Below are 21,255 nucleotides of genomic sequence, written 5' to 3'. Positions count from 1 at the left end.
TGAATGTAGACTGAATCAGTTTAAGACAGAGTTGGATGTGTGCAATAGTGTGTACCTCCCATGATGAATTTCTGACTCCATGGAGATTGGATGTTAATAAAAATAATAATAATTTTGGGAAATGGGGTGGCACTAGTGTTGCAAGTGAATGTAGCAGTCATTTTGAGCTAGGCTAGAAAAAGTGTTTTTAAATTAGAGTATTGTGAGGCTTTTTGTCTCAAATTGTGTTGCAGTTGTGCTTCATTTGGATACAAGTATCCTTCAGTGGTGTTATTGTTGAAACTTTGTTGTTTATATTGTGTTTAAGCTACTTGTTTGTTACACTACTTCAGCATCTAAAGATGGCATGGATAAGGAAACATACATCAGTGGCACGGAGAACTTCTATACAAAAGTCTAGCTCTGCCTTGGATTTTTTGCAGTGGATTCATTGCGGAAACTGCCATATGTATGCACCGAGAAGTGTGAAGGATCTGTGGACTGTTTGGGTGAACGAGAAGAATGAAAACGTTGACGTTTGTGAAAAGTGTCTAGATAGGTTAGAGTGATTAGGAATGGAAGCAAACATTGGGACCGTAGCAGAAGAGCTTCGGCAGGAGTTCGTGAAAATGAAACGTGAGCTCCATCTCCTGCAAGAGGAATTGGAAGTGCTCAGTTAGGAGGTTCAGGATATTAAGACTGAGTTAAATGTGTTGAACAGATAAATTACGACTATGGATATTACTTTAGCTGATGTAACTACAACAGGTTTAAGTAAGGGAGAGACTTTGGTGAATGATGAAGTAATGAATAGTATGGAAGTGATTGGGAGTCAACAGAATGAAAGCACAAGAGGTCTAGAAGAAATGAGATGTTGTGAAAGTGAGGGAGTAAATAAAAGAGTGTTGATGGAAAGTAATGAAATTAGGAGAGTCATGCTGAATAGTGTAGAAAATGAGGCTGTGAGTGATGCTTGTGTGAGTTTGAATGAAGTTATGAGTCGCATAATATATGGTGATTCAATGATTAAAGGTATGAAGAATAGTATGACTGAAGAGTGCTTGTCTGGCAGAACAATAAAGAGAATGACTTTAACAATAAAGAGAGGGCATGATGCAGAAAAGATGATAGTTATGGTGGGTACAAATGACTTGAGTGGTAGTATTAATCGGGTAGCAAAAGATTTAAGAACATTGTTAGATATCATGAAGAAGAAAAGTATCAAAGGGAGGATAGTGTGTGTGATGCCTCGTTTTGACAATTATGATTTAAGTAGATGAGCAATGATAATGAATGATATGATTGCAAGAATGTGCAAAAAAAGAGGTCTGGAATTCGTTGATGTCTGGAGTGTGTTTGAAGGCAAAAGACAGCTGTATGCAAGAGATGGGTTGCTTCTGAACATGGAAAGTAATAAGCATTTGAAGAAGTTACTGTTTTCTGAACAAGTTGAAGAAATTGGGCAGGAAAGCTAAAACCGAAAAGGTTGAATGTAAGAGGGAGAAACTTATGCAGTGAATATATATTTGTTGAACCTTTTTCACAGAATAATTTGAAAAATAGATTGGATAAAAATCAGCATGGGACTTCTGAAATTAGTAGAATGTATATCAGTTCTAAAGCTGGTAGAAGAACTAAAGGGAATCTGCAATTTTTGTATACCAATGCAAGAAGCATTCAAAATAAGAGGGAAGAATTTTTGGCATTAGTCAGTGCAATCTCACCAAAAGTTGTAGGCATTAGTGAAACCTGGCTGTCAGCAGAAGATGTGGTTACTGGAATTGAATGTGATGGGTATAGTATTTTCAGGGAGGATAGAAACCAAAGAAAGTAATATATCAAGAGGATAGACGTCTGAATGACAGTTTACTTAAGGTGGTCTGGTGTGAACTAGTGACCAATGCAACCAAATATACAGTTCGTTGCTGCTATAAGCCAGAGAGTACAGGGGGGGGGGGTGATATTGAATCCATGCAGCAGCAGCAAATTAGTGCAATGAGTGCAGAGTTAGTGATTATTATGGGGGATTTTAATTATGGCGATATCAATTGGAAGGAGGAAATATCACATGGCAAAAAAGGAAATGGAATTTATACACCTTCTAAGAGATAATTATTTGAAACAGCACATAACTGAAAGGATTTGTGGTGTTAGAGTGTTAGATCTGGTCACAGGTTCAGAGGACATATACATAAGTAAGGTGTCCTGCAATTGGTGAGGGCAATCATGTGGTACTGACTTGGGAGGCTGCAAAATTTGTGGATTTCTCTCTAAAGAAGGGGTATATATGGAACCACAGGTTAGGTAGTTATAAGATTACAAGCTTCAGAGTGAACTTACAGCCATCCCATGGCAGAACATATTGCAGGGGAAAGATGTTAGCAGTGCATGGGATAAAATCAGTGGGTATCTAAGGAAGGCAATATCAGAATGTATTCCCATGGTCAGGAAGACAAACAAGGTAGGCATTAGATGGATGAGTAGTAGAAGTATCAGGCTTGATATGCAAAAAAAAGAAAATGTTATGGAGAATTTACAAGGAGAAAGGTGATCAGTACACTCATGAGCAGTACAAGGCTCAAGCTAGGAAGGTTACCAGCATAGTAAGAAAAGCTAAATCAGATTATGAGAAGACCTTAGCCAATGAGATCAAGAATAATCCCCAAGAGTTCTTCCACTATCTGGCAAGTAAGAGGAAGAATGACTTTGGAAGGATAACCTTAGTGGGTGCTGATTGTATTGAGGTGACCAATTCAGATGTTTAGTAGAGTTATTGAGTGATCACTTTTCAAAAGTCATCACCCAAGTGAGGATATCTCTGTAGCAATAACTAATGTGAGAATTGAAGTTAATAAATCAGAGGTACTTAGTATATTGCAGAATTTAAATGCAAACACTGCTGTAGGTTTAGATGGATACCAGCTCAGGGTGTTATGTGAATGTGCAAAGGAATTGTCAATGCCTCTAATTGGTTATTTAACTTAAGTTTGAACTCTAGTATGGTCTCTTGGGAGTGGAAGGAAGGCAAAATGGTTCCTTTTTATAAAGGTGGCTCTAAGACTGTGGTAGTTAACTACAGACCAATCACCATCTCTGGAGTGGTGGTAAAAGTATTGGAAAAGTTTTTTAAGGACAGAATTCAGGAATGGGTGGATTAGAATATGATACTCTATATGGGTGAACATGGTTTTGTTAAAGGTCGATCCTGCCTTAGCAATTTAATAATTTTTTATAATGAAGTGACATCTGAGTTGGACAAGGGGAATGGCTACACGGTGATACTTCTGGATTGAGCAAATTGGGATGGAAATTAGAGCAGATTGGGATGGATACTAAACTGGTGATATGGATAAAAGAATGGCTCATGGAGAGAAAGTAGTGTATAGAAGAGCAGAGTCCAGGATGAGGCAGGTGACCAGTGGCATGCCTCAGGGCTGTGTACTTGGGGTGTTATTGTTTAATTTGTACATAAAATGATATAGGAAATGGCTTGAAGGGAGATATTTAATTGTTTACTGATGATGCAAAGTTGGGTAGTGCAATAAAAAATCAAGCTAGTGTTGAGAGTTTGCAGGATGATTTAAATAAGCTGGCATAATGGGCAAAAGGTAATGGATGTTAGTTCAATGTGGAAAAGTGTAAAGTTATGAATTTTGGGATTAAAAGATTACCAGCTGTGTACCATATTGATAGAATGGTACTCCTAGAGATTAATGAGGCTAGGGACTTGGGGGTATTGGTGGATAGGGAGATGAAGTTCACAGGACACATTGCTAAGGTGTCCAAAATTGCACATAGGATCACTTAGTTATTGAAGAACACACTAACATCCAGATATAAAGAGATTATTATTCCCTTTTATAAAGCGTTGATACTTCCACATTTGGATTACTGTGCTCAGGTCTGGTCACCGGGATTCCTTGGAGATGAGGAGGTTGTGGAGAGGGTTCAGAGGGAGAGTGACTAAGTTGGTGAGTGATGTAAAAAATGCTCCCTACAATGATAGATTGAGAGCTTGTGGATTGCAGCAGTTGGTTGATAGGCGGAGAAAAGGGGATATGATAGAAACATTTAAATTACTGAAAGGTTTTTATAAGATTGAAGTAGGGGAAATATTTCATCAGTGTGATAGTGATGGAAGAACAAGAGGTCATCCCTGAAAATTAAGGAAAAGTGTGGTTAACAAGGGTGTGAGAACTAGATTTTTTGCTTGGAGGGTGGTGAATGAGTGGAATGCATTGCCTGACTCAGTTGTGAGTTCTTCATCTGTAAATGAATTCAAACAGAAGTGCACCATGAAGTTATTGCAAGGAGAGAGAAATAAGAATGCATGGTAAACACAGGAGTTAAAAGAGCAGTCTACAAAAAAAAAAAAAAAAAAAAAAAAGAAGAAACCACATAAAAAGTTCCTAATTAGTAAGTTAGCATGTGCTGCTAAAAAATAAAGAGAAAAATGTAAGTTAGATAAACAAAAACATCCAGAGAAGATTTGAAAAGAATATAGAAGATAAATATCATGAGGGTTCAACATGTTTAGAGGACATTAAAAACTTCAATCGAATAAATTGTCAAACTATTGAGAACAACAAAAATTCTATGGCTGTTATGCTAGTATTACACATTTTTTATTTTATCTTATTTTTTTTCTAACTGTTTCCAATATATAACAAAATTTTTCCTTGGAAACTGAGGGGTTTTCACCTCTAATCTAAGCAAATCAGCCAGAGAATACACAGTTTACAAACAAAAAATACTAGTAGTGAGTGGTAGATGGTACTACATATAGGCAATGGACAGTGGAGTAGTGTGTACATGAAAGATTAAATAGCGTAAACAATGAGTTGTGCAGAGTACACTGTCTCCTGTAATGAGTCCTTGGACTCTGGAGGTGTCACATAATAATAATACATTTAATAAATAATAATATACTGCTTTTGGCATTTTAACAGTTGCATTAAAGCAATCTTCAAGATATAAGGACTTTAACTGATGCAACTTAGCTGGGATTTGAGGAAGGTAGTTGAGTCTGAGAGATATATAAGTGGAGAAAAAGGCAACTGGACATGGGCATGTGTATCAAATCACAACTATCAGGTGGCATGTGAATTGATTATAGACCTAAAAGTGAACTGCTGTGGTTACTTATAAATGCTATGAGTGAGCATCAGAAATGAAGAAGATGAAATTGTTGTGTTGAATTTATTCACCCACAAACTGTTGTGGGTTGGAATTAGTGGTTGGATGAGGCAGAGAAATGGAAAGATGTTTTTCACAGGGATGAAAAAGACAGGAAGAGTGAAGGAATGATGCCAATGATAACAGAAGAATTATATCCACAGAAAGTAGAGATGCAAGAGGAAAAAAATGGCAATGGTTTGAAGCAGTATTGTGCAAGGCAGAGGTGGACAGGAAGAGATCAGGTTGATGTTACTATAGTCCACAGAATGTGGAGGAAGATGATGAAGTAATGTATAAGCAACTTGGATTAGTGAACAAGAGAAGGGTTATTATTATGGGTGATTTTAATTATGACAGTAGAGATTGGAATGAATAGATATCTTTTGGGAATAAGAAAAATGAATTTTTCAAGTTCTTAAGAGACACTATCTTAGACAGTACGTACAGTCTTAGATCTGATCATTTCATCAGCAGATGCGAGTCTGACCGTGATGTCACACTTCCCTTCAGTTCGTAAGAGTGATTACAAAGTGATCACTTAGGGGATTGCTAACCATATGAGAAAAGGGTATATGTAAAAACTACAAGGCCAGTGACTTTGAAAAGTAACTATGACCACTGAGTTAGCTGATGGATGATTTTCATCATCCAGTGTAAACCATCATTCAGGTTATTGAAACCCTGAAGCAATTTTACAAAGGTTCCTGTCTGGTCTCTATAGTAGGGTTTCTAGATTATCTAGATAAAGAAAATTAAACCAACTTCAAAAGTGAAATTTTTCAAAGCTCTAATACATATTGAACCAAAATATTTATTTACATTAAAAGCAGTAATTATTCAACTTTCCACTAACATTCCCATTTTAACTGAACCCTTACAAAAGATGAGTTTCCTCAAATAATTAACTTTCTCATTTTAACTTTTAAAGCATCTTCAATCATAACAACTGTATATATGTTATGTACATATTCTGTTTTTAAAACATTTTGCAATTCACCACTGGATTATACACATATCTACATATTGCATTTTTTCTGTATTAACTAACATGTTCAGTTATCTGACAATTTTAAATAAAAAAAAATAAAAAAAAGTGTTATTTTAAATTTTGTCATACATTTTCAAACAATGACTTTATTAACATACCTCACCACCTTCCAATGGAACAACTTTAGAAAATTTTGTTTCACAGATAACAGCATCATCTTTGGTAAGTGCTTGCAGTGATCCTGCTCCAAAGTACTGAACACAATCACCAGGAGTGTCAGCAAAATACTGCCATGGACTGTATGTTTTTCCATTATCTGTTGAGCGCTCCAGGATCCATACACCTGGACGAGGAGAATTTCCCATCTTAATAAAAACATAAGCCACATGGAACTCCTAAAAGGAAACATCAGTAAAAGTAAAGTTGTGTAAAAACTATTGCTCTTTTCAATATATTGAGAGTCAACATAATCGACACTTATCTCAAAATTTGATTTTTATTATTATTACTAATAATAATATAATATTGTTAGTGTTCTTATTTTTTTCCTTATTATTATTGTAAGGGTACTTCCAGGGATTCTAATAACTTATCAAAGGAGGCCCACTCAGCCTACACACTTATTATCTCAACTTAAAAAATAAATAAAACTTTTCTACCCTTCCAATTCCATCATGATTTTGTACCATATAATGTTTAAAATTGTTACAGGAGTACCTGACTAAGGAAAAGATAGAGACTGTGATTATGGCAATGAAGACAGATCACAATGTGAATGACAAGACAGTAATAATTATAGTACAAATGATGATAGCAAAAGTTGAGAGCAATATTAGAGAATGTGCAGTAGAAGAGTTGGGGAGTCACCATCTTTCCAGCTTATTCAGTTCTCATGAGTCCCAACATCAACACTATTACTATTAACTCTCCCAAGTTTCACATCATCTGCAAACAATTGAATATCTCCCATGTAATCAAAGGTTGGTCGATTGGAGAGCCTCTGCTATTAATGGCTCACACAAAAAGTTAAGCAAGTTTGAACACGGTTAGTAGTTGGAAGGGATCTATCATTTGATACTGTTGGCACACTCGATGAGTCTTTGGACTCCCTGGAAGTGTCACATAATAATAATAATAATAATAATAATAATAATAATCCAATGAAAATATCATTAACATAAAGATTGAATGGTAATGGTCCCAGTACTGAACTTGTGGAACTCTACTTATAACCTTCCTACTCCCTGAAATTTATCAGAAAGCCAGTTAACAATCCAATCCAACTTAAATATTAACTTGTCATGCAACACCCTATCAGATGCCTTTCAAAATCCAAAAATGGCAAAGTATGCCTTACTTCCATCGACTGCTCTTGTTATGCTGTTTTAAAAGGCAACCAGATTACTAAAACAAGAGTACCTCTTAACATATCCAAAAACAAGAGTACCTCTTAACATATCCAAAAACAAGAGTACCTCTTAACATATCCAAAAACAAGAGTACCTCTTAATATTGCCTTCATCTTCCCAATTCTTTATATTAGCTGCTACCAATTTTTCCAAAATATTAACAACCACAGAAGAAATGCAAACTAGTCTACTGCCATCAACAACCAGCCTTAGGCACTAATTCATTCCTCAGGGACTTGCCTGATGGCAAGAACTTAATCAAACAGCCAGGTTAAAGGCATGGTCAGTTCCTTAACACATACTTTTATTCAAAATGTGGATTGCAGAATTTGGTGGATATGAGGAAAAGAGATGATATTACAGTGACATTTAAGTTAGTGAGAGGATTTTATCAGATTAATCCAAAAGAGATTATAAAAAGATTAGAAGGTGAAAGGGGAAAACCAGAGATCATCCCTGAAAATTATATAAGAATGTGGTGAAGGGTGGGGGGGAGCATATTTTGTACATGAAGAATTGTAAGGGAATGGAACACATGACTAGAATGTGTTGTTAATGCAAGGAGTGTTAAGAATTTTAAGATTGAGTATAATAAATATGTTGTCCATTGATAAAACCTCCCATGATGAGTTCCAACTCCATGGAGGGTGCAAAAATAATAATAATAATAATAATAATAGTAATAATAATAATAATAATAATAGTGATAAAAATTACATTTACATGTAGGGATAAAGAGGTTGTGGTGGTGCCTGTATATAAGGCATTAGTCAGATTCCATATGGACTGTTGTGTTCATATTTGGTCACCTAGTTTTCATTGTGATGTGGAAATACTAGAGAGGATCCAAAGATGAATAACTAAAGTGATATTAGGACTCTTGAGTGTTGGTTATAAAGGATGTTTAAGAGAATGTGAAATACAGATATGTATACAGATATGATAGAGACTTCCAGGTTAGTTAAGGGATTCCATCAGATTAATATAGAAGGGATTATAAAAAGAGTGGTTGTTAAGATGAGAAGAAAGAGAGGAATTATCCTTGAAAGTTGTGTAAAGATGTGGTGAAGAAGAATGTGAAGAGTAGATTTTTTATGTGGAGACTTGTTAGTAAGTAGAATGCATTGCCTGAGTGTATTGCAAATGCAGGTAGTGTAAATAACTTCAAAGCTCATTATTATTATTATTACGGGCAACTCCAAGGAATCGACAGACTCATCGAGGGAGGTCCTAACATCATGTCAAGAACAACTATTTGACATTCACACAGTACTTATCATACCTCGCCTTGAACTCATTCACAGTCATGGCACCCACAACAGACCCTGGCAGCTTATTACACTCATTCACCACTCTCCAAGTAAAAAACCTCGCTCTAACGCCCTTACTAACCACACTCTTGCACAGTTTCCATGTAGGGCTCCTTGTCCACCCACCACCAGTCCTATTCTCAAAAATATCTTCTGAATTAATCTTATAGAAACCCTTCAGTAATTTGAATGTCTCAATCATATCACCCCCTATTCTGCAACCCACAAATCTTCAACCTGTTCTCATAAGGTTCATTCCATAGACCTGCTATCATCTTGGTCACTCGTCTCTGGATCCCCTCCACCTCCTCCCCATCAAGAAGAAACCCTGGTGCTCATATCTGGGCACAGTTTGATAGACATGTGGCTGGTAGAGTAGGCCTCTGACAATGAGTCTGTTGACTCCATGGAGGTTATGAAATAATAATAATTTATTCCAGTTTATATAACATTCTGTGCAGTTTCCTATCAAATGCCTTTGCAAAGTCCAGTAAAACCATGCTACAGCTATTTCCATTATCTAACTCTACTGCCAAAAAACTCCTAATGCTAAGTCTTCTCTTCATAATTTCATGATGTCCTTCAAAATATCACATTCTTCCTCTTCTTGAATGAATGCCTTAATTAACTTTTCCAATACCTTAATTACCACTTCAGCAATTCCTAACATTCTTTTAGAAAAAGATGTGCAAACAATAAAAGATATTAATGTACACAAACTGGGCGTTTTTTTTTTCTTCCAGTTCCCAATTCATTATTGATTGAAGAAACTGACAAACAAAAAAGAAAGAAGAAAAACATAATTCTACAGTCAGGTAGCTGTAGAGGTATGTTCAGCTAACTTCCAACAAATCAGGAGTTTATAATTTATAAATTCTGACCCCTTATGTATTACACTAAATCATATGATTATCTAATGACAGGCAATAAATTCTTAAAACATATTTTTATTAGAATGATTTATAATAGGCTTGTTTCTTAATATATGATGTTGTGAATATAAATAGCATGCATATTATTTATCTTATAGCATTTAAAATATACATATTATTACTATTACTTTACACCTCCAAGGACTCATCGCTGGAGGGCACTCTATTGCACACATCTAAATGCCCCCACTATTACTTAACTGTCCTACTACATACAACTACTATCAACAGTCTATTTTTTGTAAATTTGTGTTATTGTGGCCATTTACCTATATACACGGGATGAAAAACCCGAGTTTCTGGGAAGAAAAAAAACCCTGCTACCTCCATATGAGATTGGCTAACTCACCTTCAATTGAAAAAGCCCACATAAAGAAAGGTCATGCAGATGGATGTGTGGGGAAGGAGGAAGCACAGGCGGCCAAAGAAGAGATGAAGGGAGCTGGTGGAGAAGGACTTGAGGATGAAGAACTTGGATGTGATTACAGACCAAGACAGGAGGATGTGGAGGAGACTCACTAAAAACAGTGACCCTACTTAAGTGGGATAAGCCGCAAAAGAAGAAGAATAGAATTATGCTTGACAACAATGCATAAGACCTCTACACAGTCGAATGGCGGCAGAAGTCACAGGAAATTTGGTGATGATTGTTTTTCTTTCTTTCTTTTTTTTAATTATAATTCACAGATAAAACCAAGCAAAATTCATCCTTACATCTCTTAAGCACAATTGAAAGAACAAAGAGGCATTGATTGCATCCTTCGATGGGAAAGACGTGTTCGATTCTCATAGTAAGAACACAGTAAGGATAGCTTAATGCGGGCTTTTTTTTTTTCACCTGAAGGTGAGATTAGTCAATCTCATACGGAGGTAGCATGTTTTTTAGCGTTTTTTTTTTTTTTTGCTTGTTTCCTCCTAGTAACTCAAGTTTTCCATCCCACATACAAGCTAATCAACACTAGTACACAAGCAATTTACAGACAAAAAATACTATTAGCGGCAGTAGATGCCGCTGTGTATGCATGGATAAAGTTTTAAGCAGTGTAGACGGTGGACTGAGTGGAGTGTCCTCCCAAGATGAATCTTAGGACGTGTCATGAAATAACATAACTGCACCTACTATGCTACTTCTGAGAATTATCTCCTCGTCACAATCACCACCAAAGTGACAGCGTTTCGAAAGTGGTGCCTGCGTGCACCCTCTTTAGCGTGAATAGCCTTTGAAATATATCTAGTCCTGCTTTGTCCCTTCCTCTCTCCGTTAGTTTCACAGTCATATACCATTGAAGTTGTATTTCATGTGTTATCATGCACACAGTGGATGAGTTTTTTACAAATTTCGAAGTGTGTAAAACTGAGCGTGGTTACTGAAATTTTTAAACATGGAAACGTGCTGGTAAAATTCATTGTCGATTTACAAGGTTTTTATGATAAAGTAACTGTAAATAAGTTCCTAGGCACAAAATACAAGAAACAGCGATATTTCCGTGTTTATATTTCCGTAACTGAAGACATTAATAGCCATGATAGCAACATAAAAGACATACTTCCCCTCAGAAGCTGAGAAATCAACAAAATCACATGAGTGGTGTGTCATTCATGGAAAGTTGTGATTATGTGCACCTGCCCAGAAAACCATCCCAGCATGGTGCTCAACTCTATGCAACCTACTAACTACACCATTTACTTAAACTTCCATCACATCACAATCTTTTTTTTTTTCTTTTATGTTGCTTCCACCCACCAAAGGTTATTTGTAAACCTGTAATACATTTTGTACCATGGATGGGCTAGGAATTTTTTTTTCTATTTCTTATCAATTTTTTTTTGTATTTTTCGTTTAATTTGTTTACATAATCCAGAAACCCTGCTCTAAAGACCAAATATGGAACTTTTTCAGACTACTTCAGGCCTCCAATAAGTGGGGAAGTGGTCTCACACCAGGTATGATATTCACCTCCCACGAAAAAAATTAATCTCTCACCTAATTCATCAATCGTCGTTAATAGGGATTAACGTTAGTAAACTGTTTATGTACTAAAAATCCGAGTTTCCAGAGAAAGGATACATGAAATCAGGTAACTCATAAATCGAAACACCCCATATAAAGATTATCTCATTACGGCGAGAATCAAGCTAAGCTCTTTTACGAGGGTGGCAGAAAATTTACGAGGGTGGCCTCGACCATAGATAGCCACACTATTGCCAAGATTTTTTTTTCTTAGTTGGTACATCTGTCATAAACATCTATGTGAAATTGCAAGGCAATCTATCAAATAGTTTGTTTTATACAGCTGTCTGAAGCAAAAGTGTTGTCTGTATCCCTTGAAATGGATAAAAATGAGTATCGTGCTGTAATAAAATTTTTTGTAAAAGAAGGTTTAATGCCAAAAAAATTCGTTCAAAGTTCATAAAAGTTTATGGGCACTCTTCTCCTTCATTTTCGACAATTAAGAAATGGGCTGCTGAGTTTAAACATGGCCGTACCAGCCTTGAAGATGATCCACGTGAAGGATGTCCAAAAGTGTAACAACATCAGAAATCACTGATCAAGTGCACGCCATGGTATTGGATGACCGACGAGTCAAAGTGCGTGAAATTGCTGAGACTATAGGTATTTCAAAAGAATGTGTAGGATATATTTTGCATGAGGAATTGCAAATGAAAAAGCTTTGAGCAAGATGGGTGTCACGCTTGCTCACAGCAGATCAAAAATGCACTCGCATGAAAATCTCTGAACAGTGCTTGGAGCATTTTAACAAGAATAAAACTGGTTTTGTGTGTTGATTTATTACTATGGATGAGACTTGGATTCACCATTACACACCAGAATCCAAACAGCAGTCAAAATAGTGGACAGAAGCCAATTGTTCATCACCAAAGAAGATAAAAGTCGGCTCCATCAGCAAGAAAGGTCATGCCCAGTACAGTAACGAGGGTATGAAGCGCCTGTGGCAAGTATCTAACTTGTGTTCCCCTAACCCAAAAATAACAAAAATTTTGAAAAATTTAAATGTAACAAGTTAAATTTTACTAAATGCAATATGTTAAATACTTACTATTAACCCCATCAAAATGAGTTGCAGTGTGTTGCAGAATTTGTGTCCAAAGCAGCGTATTGCCGAAATTTAAAAATACAATATAAAATAGGGACTTTTATATCTATTTATTTATTTTTATTTTTTACATTTTGAGCCCCAAACCTGATTGCGCCCATGGCAGGTGTCTCTTGCTACGGACAAGAGACACTTGGGCACCGTAACGAGGGCACCTCTTTCGCCACGCTCTCGTTATGGCATTCGTTATGCCATTGGTCTTTTGGGATGCTAAACGCATTTTGTTTATTAATTATCTTGAAAAGGGTAAAACAATAACTGGGGAATATTATTCTGATCTTTTAACCAGACTAGACAAAAATATTCGTGAGAAAAGACCCAGTTTGCAGAAGAAAAAAATAATTATTCATCAGGAAATTTCATGTACCTGTTCACAAAGGTGTTTTGGCAATGGGAAAATTAAGGGTTCTCAGTATGAACTGTTAAAAAATCCACCCTATTCCCCACATTTGGCTCCCTCTGACTTCTATCTCTTCCCAAAACTAAAACTCTTCCTCGCTGGTTAGTGTTTTTCTTCGAACAAGAGGTGATTGCAGCTGTAGTTGGGGTATTTTGCAGATCTTACTGAGAACCACTACAGGGGCGGAATAATGGTGCTGGAGCATCGCTGGAATAAATGTATTAGTCTTAAGGGAGATTATGTTGAAAAATAAAAATAATTTTGAAATTATAAATTCGTTTTTTCATTGTTAGGCCAAGAACTTTTCAGACCACACTCGTACAATTGCAAATCACAATGTATCCTCATTCTTTGCTTTACAGAAGTGCTCAATATAATGAATAAATAATAAATAAATCAGCAATCCTCACCTTCTCATGGTGCACCCTGTTGGGTATCTACTTGGATATTGAACGAACGAGGATGGGCTGGCAATTTGGGATTTAGCCGACCAAATTGTATTCTTATTGGTTAAACCAAAATAAAAAAAAATGATGGTACAACATGACAAAATTTCATGCCGGCTGGGGCGTCGCCTGGTTAAACAAGGCCCCCGTTGTTTTCGCCAGGGAACCACAGCGAACAGCGATAAGTCAGCTACTGGAACAAATCTGAAAACAAACCCAAACTCAACATCACCAGAGTGAAAGATCAGTACTATCAACGTAAGAAGCCTGAATGGCAAAGAAATGGAGCTAGCTTAGGAATTAGATAAGTACCAGATCGACATAATAGGGGTGACTGAAACAAAAAAGACAAAAACTGGTGAGATCTTTCTGAGCAATAAATACAAAATGTTATATTCAGGCAATAACAATCAAGGAAAAGAAGGAGTAGCCATAGTATTCAACACAAAATACGAGGCTAATCTTCTTGAATGGCAGTCGGTCTCAAGTAAAGTAATGTGGGTAAATATGAGAATTGGGTCATTACATTATGGTAGGAAGGTCACTACCATAATGTAATAACAGCATACATTTCCTAGGAAATGTGTTTTTACATTATGGAAAATACCTAAGAATAGCAATCAGAATTTACCGACTTTGCTGCGAGATTTCCGGTATTGCACTACGTGCTAGGGTCACTTGCATTTGCTCACGCCAGTGGTCACCGATACTTTATAGTTTACTATATTCGGCAAGAAACTCTCTGATTCCAATCTTTGAGTTTCTTATTCGGTTTTAAAACTATGTGGGATTTAATATCCCCTTAATTTAAATAACGAGAATTGGGAACTGGACAATGAGACTTATTTGTGCCTATGGTCCCACAGAAGGTTCTACTAAGGTAGAAGTGGAGGAATTTTTTGAGGCTTTAGAAAAAGCAACTGACACAATGAAAAAGTAAAAGTTGGTCCTTGTTGGGGATCTAAATAGCAGAGGTAGGAAATGATTGTGAGACATACAAAAATATTTTGGGAAAATTTGGAGAAAAGAGCAAAGCTAATAATAATGGCAAATATCTGTTGGATTTCTGCTCAGGACATGGACTTGTTATTACTAACACCATGTTCCAACATAAAAATGTACACAAATTCACATGGAGAGAAGAGGCTAGGAATAAGAAAAGTCTCATTGACTATGTTATTGTTGATAGTGATGTTTTCTCCCTGGTGCAGGACACCAGAGTGTACAGAGGATTTGAAATTGGAAGTGATCACTATTTAGTCTTGAGCAGGATAAAATTCAATTTCATATTGAAAAGAATAACATGTAAGAAAGTTTTAAAGCGAATAAAAGTTGAGCAGCTCTTAGATGTGAACTGTAGAATAAAATACACAAAGATTATTGAAGAAAAAATGAAAGAGTTTGAGAACAGGAATCAAACCTTGGAAGTTCAGTGGCAAACTCTGAAGAAAACATTGATTGATTCTGCCAGAGAGACATGTGGTGAGGTTGTCTGCAAGGATAAAAAATCAGAACTCCCTGGTGGACACAGGAAGTTAAAGAGGCAGAGAAGGAAAAGAAGAAAGCATATCAAAAGTTCCTGTCAAATAAGTCAGCTTGTGCTCTTGGAGAATATAGAGACAAATGCAAGAATGCTAAACACTGTGTAAAACTAGCTAAACAAAAGTCATGGGAGGATTTTGGCAAGAATATAGAAAATAAATATCAAGAAGGTGGCAAAATATTCTGGAGGTTGTTGAAGAAGCTTAGGAATGGAGGAAAGAGGTGTTGTAAAAGGAGTTAGAGATGATAAAGGTGACACGAAAACTGGAGAAAAAGATATCTTTGAAGTATGGAGTAATTACTTTGAAAAACTGCTAAATGAAACAAGCAGTGATGACAGCACAGTGATAAAAAACACTGACCAGGCATGCAGTCAGGAATACATATCCATACTTGAAGTAGAAAAAGCCATCAAAGGCTTGAAATGTGGAAAGGCAGCAGGAGTAGATGATATTCGACCAGAAATGCTGAAGTATGGTGGTATAAGAGTCTTACAGTGGCTGCACTGCATAGTTCAGAAAGCCTGGACAGAGGGACGAATTCCCAATGATTGGAGTAGAGCTCTCATAGTACCCATATATAAAAAGGGAAATAAAACTGAATGTGAGAATTACAGAGGTATTTCCCTACTGAGTGTTCCTGGCAAGATCTATGCAAGTATACTTGAGAAACGGTTGAGAAGAATTGTGGAAGAAAAGCTTGGTGAAGAACAAGCTGGATTCAGGCCAAATAGAGGCTGTCAGGATCAGATCTTCACTTTACGACAAATAGTCGAGAAAGCATGGGAATATAACAAAGATCTGTATTTAAGTTTTGTCGATTTGGAAAAGGCATATGACAAGGTGCCAAGAGAGAAGCTATTCAATACGCTGCAGTTATATGGTGTCAATGGGGCATTATATCAAGCAATACTTAGTCTTTATTTGAGTTGTAAGTCAGCAGTTAGAATTGAAGGAAGTACAGGAAGATGGTTTAATGTTAAATCTGGTGTGAGACAAGGATGTACGTTATCCCCTCTGTTATTCATTGTCTATATGGATCACATTATGAAGGAAAGTGGTATTAAACATGATATCAAAATTGGAGATGTTAATGTCAGCTCTTTGCTTTATGCGGATGATGTTATACTTCTAAATAAATCCGCTACAAGTCTGCAAGATTCTCTGACTAAATTGAATAGTTGTTGTAATAGATATGGTATGAAGTTCAACAATAAAAAGACAAAGACAATGAAAATAGGCAGAATCATTGAAAATGTCAACTGTGTTGTGAATGGAGAACCTGTGGAACAAGTAAAACATTTCAGCTACTTAAGCACGATTTTTACTGAAGATGGTAAATTAAATATAGAAATAGACAACAGAATCAGCAAAGTTGGTATGGTGGGAAGTCAATTGAATAAATTCATATGGAATAAGAGAGAAATTAGTCGGAACACTAAATTAGCTATATACAAGACAGTGTTCAAACCAGTTTTAACTTATGGATCTGAGAGCTGGGTCAGAAGTAAAACGCTTGATGAAAGACTAGAGATCGCAGATATGAGAGTCCTGAGAAAGATTATAGGCGTGAACAGATGGCATCAATGGCAATATCATATTAAAAATGAGGATATTAGGAAAAACTTGATATTGTCAGCATCCAGGAATGCGTTAGCAGAGCTCATCTCAGGTGGTATGGTCACCTAAACAGAATGGGCGAGGAAAGATTAGCAAAACAAGTGTTCTCTGCCAGGTTGGCAGCAAAATGACCCTGAGGAAGATCAAGATATAGGTGGATTGATACGGTATAAAGTGACTTAGACGATAGAAATATAAGATCTGATAATGTTGGAGTCTTGACAAGTAACAGACTGATTTGGAGGAAAATTGTAGATAGGAAGTTAGTAATGATATAATTTTTTCATGTAGTACTATCATATCCTGTACACCCCTTGTGGGTACATGGCAGGAATTTGATGATGATGATGACGCACGCGCGCGTGCACATGCACATGCAAGTAATAAAAAATAAACATGCCAGAACGAATCCCCATACTCACGTATATAAGAAAGAAACAAAGACTACCTAACACAGCAAACGTCAGTAAAATCCGGTTGCTTACAGAAAGAAAATATCAACAGAAACTTTCAAGAGGGAAAAAAAAAGTCACAACAATAACTAACTAATGAAATAGAGGAAATGGAATTTTAGAAAATAATAATCGGAAGCCATTGCTAGACTAGGAGGGATGTTCCACAACTTAAAATCCAATCACAAAAACTAATCGAAACATTAGCCTTTCGGACTGAAAACATGCACAGCAACACCATAAACACAATCCAGAAACATTAGTACTAAAGAACCACCAAAACAAAACAAAACAGATTATAGCCTTCTTATTCAAAATTCACAAACGACCATTCCCAACATGTACACATACCGGCCACTGAATTAGAAACTTTTATTTAATACCGTGTTAGACCTCTTTCAGTCCGAATTACACCAACAGGTATATGGTTTGGAATAGATTTCACAAGATATTGGATTGCATCTACTCTACAACATACCAGGAGACATCAAAAGCCATTGCCCAGCTCTATCCTCTAATCAACAGGAACAGTAAGCTGAGCTCCAGAATCAAATTACTCATCTACAAACTGATGGTTCGTCCTATACTCACTTACGCTTCTTCGGCTTGGAGCCATAGCACTGATACTAATATTCTCAAGTTACAATGTATGCAAAATAAATGTCTACGAATGATCTTAAATGCACCATGGTTCGTAAGAAATGTGCAACTACACTGGGACACAGATGCAAATGTCCCCTATATTTACACTTTAGTGCAGACTATAGCAACAAAGTTCTTTTCAAAATAATCTGTACACCCCAACAAATTGGTTCAATTAGCTGCAAACTACAACACAACAGATTACTTCAAACATAACAGACCAAAAGCATCTTAAACTCCAATCCCGATATCTAATCTTCTAGCCTGCTCAGGCGAGCAATTAGCTCATAAATCTTTTTCCACTCACCGTTTCCCTATGAGATAGCTGGGAGTATGAAAAGCATTTTGCTTCACCCGTTATGTCAGAAATGTTAATTGTTAAACATACCAGTCGTTCACCAGACATTCATTTAACTTGCTCAGATTTGACAGAAGAGGACTTTGACCCTGAATCTGAGCCAGTTCAATGACTGTCTGGTGAACTCCTGGTATGTTGTAGACGCAATTCTAACATGTCCCATACATTCTCAATGGGGTTCAAATCGGCTTTCTGGTGACCAGGGAAGATTGTGAGTCTCCGTCATGCTCACTGAATTACTGCTGAACAATTCTTACACAATGATCAGTAACACTGTCGTCCATAAAACAACCCCGCTAGATAAAAAGTCAACATTGTAGGATAGACTTGATCGGGAACAATATTCAGATATTCCTAGGAGGACACCAGACTTTCCAGCAATATCAGAGGACCAGTTCTTTCATACCAAATGAACATTCCCCATACCACAACACCACATCCAGAACCTTGAGTTGTGTTTACAAAGCAAACTGGGTTCATTGCTTCATGGGACTCCCACCAAACTCTCTGCCTACCGTTCTGTACAGAACAATGTGTACCATGACTTTTTTCCCAGTCTTCCGGTGTCCAGTCATGGTGTTTCTGATAGCACTGTAGACGAACTTTCAGGTTCTTCACAGAAATCAGTGGTTTCCATATAGGTATGCAACTTGCCAGCACCAATCCTCTTTAATTCCCTGCGAATAGTTCAGTGAGATATGGGTCGGGAACAGCCTTCATTAAATGCTTCTGTCAATTACTGCGCACAGGAAGTTCTGTTTGTCAGTACAATCCTTCTGAGACTATGGTGATTTCGTTCCTAAGCAGATTATCTTAGGACCATAGTTCTGTATCTGAAATAGTATGGTGGGTTATTTTTCCACTGATTAAACACCCCTGGATATATTTGATTGTTTAGAGAAACTTGTGACATTAAGATTATAATATATAGATACGTTTACACAAGAATATTATATTTTAATTTGTGAAATATTTAAGTCTGAAAACAACAGACTATCTTCAGTGGCTACATAGGAACAGTTTTTTAACAAGGTGGAATACTAACAATTGATCATTCAAAAGTAGAATGAGCCACGTGATGTTATATTGCTAAGTATAACATCACGTGGCTCATTCTACTTTTGAATGATCAATTGTTGGTATTCCTTTAATATCTTAAATCTTTAATTTAATATTTAATTTAATAATATCTTTAATTTAATCATTACTCTGAATTTTTTTCAGAGTAATGATTAAATTAAAGATATTAATTCACAAATTCATATAATAACCTTAATTTATAAATAACATTAGACTAATGTAAGAATTAGTCTTAATTAAAAAAAAAAAAAATATATATATATATATATATACACAGTATATATATTAATGTGTTATCCTGATTCAACTTTCCCATATTTTTGATAAAGATATACAGTCATTTCGATTCAAGTTAGGGCGTTGAAGTAAGGCCTCGGCACTTTCTTTAAATAAACATTCAAATTCATAGCGACATCTGTGTAGAAGGTGAGTCTTGGACCAGAGGATGTTGTGGCTTGTCTCTATTCCATGCTGAGCCAATCCAGACTTATCGGATTTGTTGTGCGGAATGCATGATTGATGTTCCTGAATTCTTTTTTCTATATAGCGTCCTGTTTGTCCAAAGTAAGACAGATTGCAGTTACAAGGAACTTGATACACACCAGGCAGAGACATAGTGAATGTTTATCTTTAGAAGAGGGAGGAAAGTGGATATTTTGTTAATAGGTATATAAGTGGCTGTTAAATCATATTTCTTCAGAATTCTTGAAATTGGTTCTGATTCCCAGAAATATAAGCAATTAGAACTCGACGTATTGAATCTGTGTTGTTTTGGATTGGTTTGTAAGAATCGAACAGATGTTGTATACTCTTTTCGGAGAAGCCATTTAATTTCCTGTAGTGTTTAATAGTGGAAAGTTCTTTCTGTAATTCATGAGGAGTTGAACAATTAGTTCTGGCTCATAGGATAAAACATTTTATGATTCCTGATATCTGATAAGGTTGATGAGCAGATTGTTTGAGAATATAACGTCCAGTGAAAGTGGGTTTTCTGTAAACTGTTGTTGTTAGAATGCCTGAAGGTGAACGGATGAGGAGGATGTTTATATGATTAAATTAAATTTCATATTGTTAAATTAAATTAAATAATGATTAAATTTCAATTGTCTTGTTGATTGAAAAAGACAACAAGACAATAACTTGTTGTCTTTTTCAATCTCCATGGTAAACTTAATACAAGGATGTAAGGAATTGATTCTGGCTAAAAAGGAAGGTAAGGAATCTCTGTTATGAGGCCATACTGAAAAGATGTCGTCTATATATTTCACCCAAAAAGAAAGTTGAGGGAATATAGATGAGAACAGGACGTCTTCTAGATGTTCCAAATAAAAGTTGGCTAGAGCAGGTGAAAGTGGACTTCCCATGACTGTTCCTTCCACTTGGGTGTAGAATTTGTTTTGACATAAGAAATATGCAGAGTGCATCACAAAATCAAATAATTTTATGATGTCATGTGGGAAGATGTCAGCAAGTAATTGTAAAGTCTCTTTGAGAGGTACATTAGTATATAGAGATTCTACATCGAAGCTCACCATAAGATCAGTAGGTTGTAATGATATATTTTTTAATTTATTTAGGAAATCAGAAGAGATTTTCAAAAAGGAGTGTGATTTGCCTATATGTAGTGAAATTATTGATTTCAATAATTTCGCTATATATTTGGCTATGCGATAAGTAGGTGAATCAACCACTATAGGATGAAGAGGAATATCTGTCTTGTGTATTTTAGGTAGACCATAAAATCTAGGAGGTCTTGCAAAATGAGTTTTTAGCCTTTCAATCGTGTCTGCATCCAAATTTATCA

General features: G+C 36.1%; 1 protein-coding gene across 1 annotated transcript in view; it reads right to left on the bottom strand.

Annotated features, from left to right (window-relative positions):
- Positions 1–21,255, bottom strand: part of LanA (laminin subunit alpha) — a 1,191,635-nt gene that overhangs the window by 1,118,657 nt on the left and 51,723 nt on the right. The window contains exon 2 of the mRNA XM_090391815.1: positions 6,304–6,540. Coding sequence (XP_090247941.1) covers positions 6,304–6,540 — 237 coding nt within the window. The remainder of the gene's footprint in view (positions 1–6,303; positions 6,541–21,255) is intronic.

The sequence above is a fragment of the Typopeltis vanoorti genome, chromosome 4 (genome assembly GCF_054136105.1).
Source record: "Typopeltis vanoorti isolate ZY-2024b chromosome 4, IOZ_Tvanoo_1.0, whole genome shotgun sequence".
Classification (NCBI taxonomy): domain Eukaryota; kingdom Metazoa; phylum Arthropoda; class Arachnida; order Uropygi; family Thelyphonidae; genus Typopeltis; species Typopeltis vanoorti.
This window is presented reverse-complemented; position numbering and strand designations above follow the sequence as displayed.